The sequence below is a fragment of the Phascolarctos cinereus genome, unplaced genomic scaffold (genome assembly GCF_003287225.1).
Source record: "Phascolarctos cinereus isolate Bilbo 61053 unplaced genomic scaffold, phaCin_HiC Scaffold_726;HRSCAF=1367, whole genome shotgun sequence".
Classification (NCBI taxonomy): domain Eukaryota; kingdom Metazoa; phylum Chordata; class Mammalia; order Diprotodontia; family Phascolarctidae; genus Phascolarctos; species Phascolarctos cinereus.
In genome coordinates, this window is record NW_027556098.1 from 427678567 (window position 1) to 427688672 (window position 10106).

The 10106-nt window shown below is 40.3% G+C and overlaps 1 protein-coding gene across 1 annotated transcript in view; it reads right to left on the minus strand.

Moving 5' to 3' along the window:
* Nucleotides 1-8261: 8261 nt before the first annotated feature.
* Nucleotides 8262-10106, minus strand: part of LOC144454148 (uncharacterized) — a 34074-nt gene continuing 32229 nt past the window's right edge. The window contains 2 exon segments of the mRNA XM_078146451.1: nt 8262-8528; nt 8530-10050. Of these exon segments, the coding sequence (XP_078002577.1) occupies nt 8360-8528; nt 8530-10050 (1690 nt within the window). The 3' untranslated portion in view covers nt 8262-8359.

Consider the following 10106-nt stretch of genomic DNA (forward strand, 5'->3'; position numbering starts at 1 on the left):
ACAACAAATGTTGGAGGGCATGTGGAAAATTGGAACACAATTCATTGCTGGTAGAATTATGAACTGATCCAACCATTTTGGAGAGCAATCTGGAATTATGCCCAAAGATTATGAAATTGCTTATAATCTTTGATACAGAAATACCACCACTAGGTCTATTTCCAAAGATCATTAAAGAAAAAGGAAAAGAACCTATATGTTCTCAAATATTTATAGCAGCTCTGGAAAAGAACTGGAAATTGTAGGGATGCCCATCAATTGGGGAATGGCTGAACAAATTGAAAACATGGATAGACTTGCATGAAATAATGAAGAGTGAAATTATCAGAATCAAGAGAATGTTGTGTACAGTAACAGCAAAAGTGTTTTAAGAATAACTTTGAGTGAATAAATAACTTTGACTATTATAAATACCCAAATTAGCTACAAAGGACATAGGAAGGAAGATGTTTTCTGCATTCAGAGAAAGAACTGAGAAAAACAAGTATGTAGAGAATGTATAGAATGATTTTACTTGTATATGAGAGAAATCAGAATGGAAAATAAAATAAAGTTTCATTTTAAAAAGGTGAGCAATAGAGGAGAAATCTAAATTAAAACATCCTTGAAGTTTCACTTCATATTAATTGGCAAAGACAACAAAAGATGGAAACAGTCCATGTTGGAGAAGATATGGGAAGGTAGGCACACTAATGCATTATTGGTGGAGCTGTGAATCAATCCAACTATTTTGGAAGACAATTGGAAATATGTAAATAAAGTGACTAAAATATCCATTCCCTTTGAACCAGAGATTCTGTTAGTAGGTTTATGCCTCAAAGAGGCCATTGATAAGAAAAAAAGTCCATGTATACACCAAAATATTTACAGCAGCATCTTTTGTGATTAGCAAATAACCAGAAACAAGGTAGATGCTCTTTGATTGGATAAACAAAGTGTGGCACATGAATGTAATGTAAGGAATGATGACCATGATGAATATGGAGCACAGACAAATTTCTATGGACTGATGCAGAGTGGAGTAAGCAGGACCAAGTCATGACTAGTAGACAATGACTATAGTGATGTGGACACCCCATCCTGTCTTTAGACGGATGGGAGGTCCACGGGTGAAGTATATTATGTATGTTTTCAGACTTTTTGGAAGTAATGATCATTTATTATTATTTTTCTCTTTTTCTTTTCTTTAAAAATATCATTGCTTAGAGAAGATGGCTCTCTGGGTAAGGGAAGGGAAAAGGATACTGGAGGAAACTTTGTTGATATAAAAAAAATCAATAAATACTTTATTTTTAAAATAAGTGAGAGGAAGAGAAGTGTAGACATTTGTTTTTCAAGGATTTTAGGGGAGAACTATAGGACAAGAGCTATCAGGGCTCGTCAGATCAAGGGAAAGTTTTTGAGGATAGGGTAGACATGAGCATTTTTGTACATAAGAGGGAAGCAGTCAGTAGCCAGAGAGAGGTTGAAGAACTTTCTAGACAAGAGAGAATAGTAAAACCCATAGCCTCAGGTGTCCTTCTCCACCTGGATGGAGTGATGTGGGGTGTGGTAGAAGGTTTCTGGTCATTGGGCAGGCAACTAGTTACTGTCTAAACTGGCCCTCTCTCTTGTACGACCTCCCCACTGTTTCACCACTCTTCTCTGGAGGTAGAACTTTCTCTCATCAATATATCTGGACCCTGGGCGTTCCCTCAGGGAAATGGTTTTCCTTTCCAACCTGCTTCAGAAGAACAATGATAGCTCCAGCTCACTGGCAAACCTACTGCCCCTCCACCCCACCCCCACCCCAGGATTGCTGACTCTGGATTCAGACCCTGGATTCTTGGATTTGGGAAAGCTGTAGAATAATTTCTCTTTTGTTCAGCTTAACTAAGCCCCTAGGTGGAGAGACCCTTATCTCTCAGCATGAGAACCTCCATCTCCCTACTCCAGACATTTTCTCTGGCTGTCCCCCATGCCTAGGCTAAATATTAGGCAATAGTGATTCTCTGCACACTCATTCCATTTGAAGGCCAGATGTGTTTCATTTCACTCCTCCCCCAGGGTTCTTGGGAATTGGGAAGGGGTCTCTCATCTCTTCCATTGGCAAAAGCTTTAAAGGCGATCTATCTTCAATCCCTCAACCTTGACCAGCCCATCTTCTCTTCCTATCATACATTTCCTTGATGACATTCCATCAGGTAGTCAACAAATACTGGTTAGTCACTTACTCTGTGTCAGGCATTGTGCTAAGCTCTGAGGATACAAAGAAGGGCGAAACTAATTCTTACCCTCAAGGAGATCTATTTATATCTATGTCTATCTATCTACAAGAGACAGAGAGAGAAAAAGAGAGAAAGAAAGGAGAGAGAAGGGAGAGGAGAGAGAGAGAGAAGGAAGACAACCAAGAAAGAGAGAGAACAGAGAGAGAGAGAGAGAGAGAGAGAGAGAGAGAGAGAGAGAGAGAGAAGAGAGAGAGAAAGAGACAGAGACAGAGAGACAGAGAGAGAGAGAGAGTGAGAAAAAGAGAGAGAGAGAGAGAGAGAGAGAGAGAGAGAGAGAGAGAGAGAAAGAGAGAGAGAGTGAGAAAGAGAGAGAGTGAGTGAGAGTGAGAGAGAGTGGAGGGGGGTGGAAGGAAGGTAATGCCAGGGGGAAGGACATGGCAGTGGGAGGGAAGGGGGGGGGCTGGGGAAGGCTCCCTGCAGAACTCAGGGTTTGAATTGAGTCTTAAAGGAAGCCAGAGAAGCTCAGAGAAAGAAAAGAGAGAATAGGCATCTTCTGCATGAGGAATAGCCAATGCAAAGCGAGAGGGGAGGACATGGGCAAGCTGGCCAGCATCACTGGATGGGAGGGAAACAAGGGACTAGGAAGAGGTCAGTTTATAAAGAATGCTAAAAGCCAAACAGAGGATTTCATATTCACTCCTGGAGGTAGTGGGGGCCACTGGAGCTTGTTGAGCAGGGAGGTGACATAGTCAGATCTGGGTTTCAGGACAATCACTTTGGCAGCTGAATGGAGCATGGACTGGAGTGGGGAGAGACGTGAGGCAGGCAGACCCCTGCCCCTGCCCCAGCAGCTCTTGTGACAGTCTAGGCAGGAGAAACTGGACATATGTAAGAGATATTATGGAAGCAGAAATGACAAGATTTGCAAAAGACTGGAGATGCGGTTTGGGTGTAAGTGAGGAGCCTCACCATAGGCATCCCTCAGTACGGTGGAGGATTCCATCTTCCTAATCCTCCAGGATCACAACCTTGGAGTCCTCCTGGGCTGTCTTCATCTCCTCCCATCTAATCTGTTGGCAAGTCCCGACATCTCTTCAATATGCCCCCTCCTCTCCTCTGACACTGCTCCCACCCAGGGTAGGCCCCTATCACCTTACACAATAGCTGTTGCGGAGTCTGCCTGCCCCAGTCTCCCCACTCCAGACCATCCTCCATTCAGCTACCAAAGTGATTTATACCAGAAATGTAGGGGTGGTTTCACATAAGAAAAACTACTAATATAATTGATTATATCAATAATAAGAGTAACAAAAATTTTATGATTATATCAATAGATGCAGAAAAAGGTTTTGACAAAGTTCAACATGCAGTACTATTAAAAACACGTGAAAGTATTGTCATAAATGGATTTATCCTTAAATTCATAAAAAGCATTTCTCTCGCCAGCAAGCATTATTTGTAACGAGGATAAACCAGAAGTCTTCTCAGTAAGATTACATATGAAACAAGGATCCCCGTTGTTATTCAAGGATCCCCAATATTACTGAATATTGTATTGGAAATCCTAGCAATAGCAAGCAGTAAGAGAAGAAAAAGAAATTGAAGTAATCAGAATAGGGAATAACATGATAAAACAATGTCTTTCTGAAGATGATATGATGACACATTTGGAAAATCCCAAAGACTCAACTAAAAAGTAAATCAGAACCATTAATAATCTTAGCAAAGTTGCAGTATATAAAGTAAATCCACATAAATCACCATCATTCCTATATATCACCAACAAAACCGTACAAGAAGAGATAGTTAAAAAAAAATACCCCCATTTAAAATAACTCTAAACAGTATAAAATACATGGGAGTACACCTTCCAAAACAAACCCGGGAACTATAAAAGCAAAATTATAAAAAAAAACCTTTTTATATAAATAAAATCACATATAAATGATTGGAGAAATATTAATTGTTCATGAGTTTGCAGGGCAGATATACTAAAAATGACAATTTTACCTAAACTAATTTATGTAATCAATGCCATCCAAAATAAATTACTAAAAATATTTTACTGAGAAAAAAAGAATTGAAAAATGCATTTGGAAGAACAAAAAGTCAAGTTGACTATGATGGCATAATTTCCAAAAATAAAGTTAAGGAGTAAGAAATGCTTTGGGTGAAGGGAGAAGAGAGAGGCAGAATGGAGTAAGTTATCACATAAAAGAGGTGCAAAAGGAAGAGCTTTTGTAATGGAGGGTGAAATAATCAAATTAGCTCTGTATCACTCCATAATTGATTCTATTTACAACTGGTTTTGTCCCGTAACTGCCTATGTCATGGTTCTTGGAGATATAGGACTGGCTGTTTTTCAAGTTTAAAGAATGCCAAAATGGTGCACTCTCAAATTACCCCCGACTTTTAGGGGTCTTCCTCAAAGGCTAAGAGCCCACTTAGGAAAATTCCTTCAAGAGTTCATTTACCAATCCTATTTGGCAAGATCTTTGAGGGATGAATTCTCTACCAAGGTCTCTGAACTTAGTTCAGAAATTCAGCTGGTCTGTAATGAGTTAAGTTTAGAAATACAGTTCTCCTGGTAATCACTGTTTTATTCTTTCCTAAAGAAAATCTGCTATCCTTGAGGGATGCCTGTGGACACCAGGGGACTGTGGTCTAGGATCTTTACACCACCATCCTTCAAAGATGCATGGTTTGTTATCCAAAGAGGTTGGATCCACTATCTTTAACCTTGGAGGTGGACTCAAACAGCAAACACTTCTTAGTCACAAAAGGGAAAGAGGCGATTGTTGCTAGCCTCTCATTCCCGACTTCTAATAAATCATATCGTCCCCCACGGCTGAACTATGTGACCAATCATGACTCCTCACACCTGTAAAGTCACAAACCCTGTAAGAAGTTATATTCTTAGGGCAGCTAGGTGGTGAAATGGATAGAGCATCAGCCCTGGATTCAGGAGGACTTGAGTTCAAATCTGGCCTCAGATACATAACACTTACTAGCTGTGTGACCCTGGGCAAGTCACTTAACCCCATTGCTTAGCCAAAAAAAAAAATAGAAGTTATATTCTTTCTTCACCTACCCTGTTGTGCCTTTTGTTCTAATCTTGCAAAAAGGAGCCATGCCTCCATCTCAGGTCTTTGGCAGAATGGAAGCATCCATTGACAGGCTTTATTAACAGATAGCGCCCCTGCTAATAAATTATGATCTTGCTCAGAGAGAATGTGCCTCAGTCTATCTTTGTTAAATTTCACTCACAATCGTTTGGTGGTAGTCATGGGAACAGGGAGAAAAGAGCTTTCCCCAGGCCCCTTGGCAGAACTTACACTCTACTTTAGGGCCCTGGTGGAAATTTCCACAAAGGGAGAGTTTTCTGTTAGGCAGTCTGTGCTTGTGGACTGACTCTCATGACAGTCAGATCTTCTCGGGGCAAGACAGTCAGTGCTTTATCGGGAATAAGTTTGCATGTTTTTTGTTTTGTTTGTTGGATGTCTTATTTGTATCAAAGAGTTGCAACTTGTTTATTTGGTAATAATTGGCAAGACCTAAAATGGGGCATATTTCCTGGATCATCCTTGGTGGAGAATTCACCCCTCAAACATCTCTCCAAATAGGATTGGTAGATGACCCCTTGAAGGAATTTTCCTAACTGGGCTCTTAGCCTTTGAGCAAGACCCCCAGAAGCCAGGGGTAATTTGAGTGTTCTCCAGACTTGGAAAGCTGGGCCAGTCCTATATCTCCAACCACAAAAGTAAACACTAGGTCCTTTCACTGGCTCTCTCTGATTTTTATTTTATTTTATTTTATTTTTTGAGATTTAAGGGATTAATATTTGTAGCTGGGAAATCTCAGTGTTTTTACTCTCCGTGTTTTTCTACTTTGGTAGAATTGAGGGGCCTGGTGAAATAGCATTACTTGGGGTCCTGGGTAAATATAGAAAAATATGGGGCAAATTGACTTTCTTTGATCAGAAAGAGGAGTGTTATACAGCGGTCTCTGGAGACATCTAGTGACCAAAATGAAAATAGCAATGCAGCTGTGGAGGTTTGTTCATTTTTAAAAATCTGTCAGTGGGAGAGACAGCCTTCAAATTTAACTCCAAATTACCCTGTATCAGTTTATAAACTGAGCACCCAGACTCAGGACAGAACCCATCAACAGGCTTTCCTCTGCTGGGTAAGGGGAGTGCTGTGGATCCAGTTATAGAAAGCAAAGGTCCATGGGGGGATTGCATCCTCCCAAGAGCTTCACTTGTACCCCAGGCACTTACATTTTCAAGTAAGCCATGGGATTCTCTTCAGTTGCTAACTGACTGTCAGCTCTGGATACAGGAGCTGGCACCCAGAATAGGGAGAAGAGACTCCTGCCAGGGGGTCCCTACCCCTTTGCTTAGATTATAAACTGAGCACCAGACCTGGGCCCAGGCTGCTTAGCTGAGTCTCATGGGCTTCGGTGGGCTTCCTGAAACAACTGAAAACCTTTGGGGTTCTTGGGTCATCTATCTCTCTCAATCACCTACAGGAAGGTTGAACCAGCAAAAATTTCTTAATTTCTCCAAACAGTGGAGGTACTTTGTAAAATTCAGAGGACGGTAACTAAAGCCTCACTCACACTGATGCCAGCCACTATCTCACAACTGTGTGTTTGTTTTGTCTTTTTGTGAGTCTCAGAACCTCATTTTTTTTATAGTGGGAGGTAGAAGTAGCAAGAACAGTGCACCTAAGGAGACTCACTTGGAGAAACTCTTTGAAGCCAGGGGTAAGAGAGAGCTCCCAGCTAAGCTGGGGTGATCAAAAAGCATGCAATCAAGTTCTAAGATATTTGGTTAAAAACAATTCAGCTGGTGAATCATTTTGGCCTCAGAATGGGATTTTTGACTATTATAAGGTAAAAGATTTAAGGTTAATTATAGCAGATAACCTCCCCCCCCAAAAAAAAATCTGGATTACTGGTAGCCGTGGAGCAAATTGACTGATCTTGCACCTAAAATTAAGTCATCCAATGGCATCTGCTCAACACTTACTGAGGTGAACATGAAATTAAAGAGCTTTTGCACAAACAAAACTAAGGTAGCCAAAATTAGATGGAAAATAGGAAACTGAGGGGGTGGGGGATATTTGCAACAAGATTTTCTGATAACCTCATTTCTCAAATATATAGGGAACAGAGCCAAATCTATAAAAATATGAAGGTACTTTTGATTAATAACAAATTTAGGGCTGTAAGGGAGCACAGAAGAGGCTGAGTCCAACCTCCTCATTTTAGACATGAGTAAATGGAGGCACAGAGATGTTTCTCACCCAGAGTTACACAATGACAGAGCCTCAGAGTCTGAAATTAAACCCAAGGCTTCCTAGCTCTAAACCCTGTTCCCTATCCATTACACCATATTGCTTTCATCTATACTCTTCTGAATAACAATTCCTAACCCTAACTATCCATACATTTTAGCCCACTGACTTTGCTGTTGAGAGATAAGATCCTAGGAAAAACAATAGCTGACATTTACATAGTGCCTTAATGCTTGCAAAGCACTTGATAAATATTGTCTCATTTGGTCTTCTCTTTGGCCCTTGGAGGTAATTGCTATTACAATTTCCATTGTACAGATGAGAAAACCGAGGCAAGAATAGGTTAAGTGACTTGTCCGGGTCACTCAGCTAGTAAGTACCAGAGATTGAATTTGAATTCAGGTCTTGTGAATTCAGGGACAGCCCTCTATCCATTGTGCCACTTAGCAGGCTAAAGAAATCGTTACAAAAAGAAATGTCCAAAAGATACCAAAATATTTCTACTAGGACTTTTTGTGCCAGTTAACATGAGACAAAATGAGTGCCCAATCACTGGGGAGTGGCTAAAGAAGTTATGGCATACGAATGCCATGGAATATCATAGGGGAGTCATGAGAAACCTTAGGATTTCAGAGAAAAATTCAATTCATTTTCAGGGCTGAAATTTGTGATGTCTAATGAGATCTGTACTGCAGAAAGAGGTATGTGGGGATTAATATTATTGATCCTACAATAAAAGAGATTGAGGCCAAGCTTTGAGCCAAAGGCACTTTATTAAAGAGTCTCAGATCTCATATGTGCAATATTATTGGAGTTGTGTCTGAAAGTCTTCCCACATTTATAAGGTTTCTCTCAAGTGTGGATTCTCTGATGACGAGTAGAAGCGGAGCACTGTGTGAAAGCCTTTTCACTTTGATTACATTGATAATGTTTCTCTCCAGTGAGGATTCTCTGATGTTCAGCAAAACTAGAGCTTGCTCTGAATGTCTTTCTACATTGATTACATTCATAAGACTTCTCTTGTATGGATTTTCTTATGTTTAATAAGATAATTGTGCACACTAAAGGCCTTGCCACATTCCCGACACTCATAAGGTTTCTCACCAGTGTGGATTCTCTTATGTGCAGAAAAACCGGAACTTCCTCTGAATGTCTTTCCACATTGATTACATTCATAAGGTTTCTCTCCAGTGTGGATTCTCTGATGTTCAGAAAAATTTGACTTGTCTCTGAAAGCCCTTCCACACTGATTACATTCATAAGGTTTTTCTCCACTGTGGATTCTCTGATGTTTAGCAAAATTCGATTTGTATTCGAAAGTCTTTCCACACTGATTACACTCATAAGGTTTCTCTCTACTGTGGATTCTCTTATGTTCAGCAAACCTGGAGCTGTATCTGAAAGTCTTTCCACACTGGTTACATTCATAAGGTTTCTCTCCAGTGTGGCTTCTCTTATGTGCACAAAAACTGGAGCTACATCTGAAAGCCTTTCCGCACTGATTGCATTCATAAGGTTTCTCTCCAGTGTGGATTCTCTTATGTGCAGCAAAATTTGACTTGTCTCTGAAGGCCTTTCCACACTGATTACATTCATAGGGTTTCTCTCCACTGTGGATTCTCTGATGTTTAGCAAAATTTGACTTGTCTTTGAAAGTCTTTCCGCACTGATTACATTCATAAGGTTTCTTTCCACTGTGGATTCTCTTATGTGCAGCAAACCAGGAACTGCGACTGAAAGTCTTTCCACATTGATTACATTCATAAGGTTTCTTTCCAGTGTGGCTTTTCTGATGTTTAACAAGATACCACTGCTCTGTAAAAGCCTTTCCACACTGATTACATTCATAAGGTTTCTCTTTGCTGTGGATTCTCTGATGTAGACGAAGCTTGGAGTTTCTATGGAAAGCCTTTCCACACTGATTACATTCATAAGGTTTCTCTCCACTGTGGATTCTCTGATGTTTAGCAAAACTGGAGTTGTCTCTGAAAGTCTTTCCACACTTATTACATTTGTAAGGTTTCTCACCAGTGTGGATTCTCTGATGTGCAGCAAAACTGGAGTTGTGTCTAAAAGTCTTTCCACATTCATTACATTCATAAGGTTTCTCTCCAGTATGGATTCTCTGATGAAGAGCAAGTTGGAAATGGTGTGTGAAAGCCTTCCCACATTGATTACATTCATAAGGTTTCCCTCCACTGTGGATTCTCTGATGTGCAGCAAAATTGGAGCGGCATCTGAAAGCCTTTCCACATTGATTACATTCATAAGGTCTCTCTCCAGTGTGGATTGTCTTATGTGCAGAAAAACCAGAACTTCCTCTGAAAGTCTTTCCACATTGATTACATTCATAAGGTTTTTCTCCACTGTGGATTCTCTTATGTGGACCAAGACTGGAGTGGTATCTGAAAGTCTTTCCACATTGATTACATTCATAAGGTTTCTCTCCACTGTGGATTCTCTGGTGTTTAGCAAGATTTGATTTGTATCTGAAAGTCTTTCCACACTGATTACATTCAGAAGGTTTCTCTCCACTGTGGATTCTCTTATGTGGAGAAATATGGGAGCTGCACCTAAAAGCCTGTCTACATTGATTCCA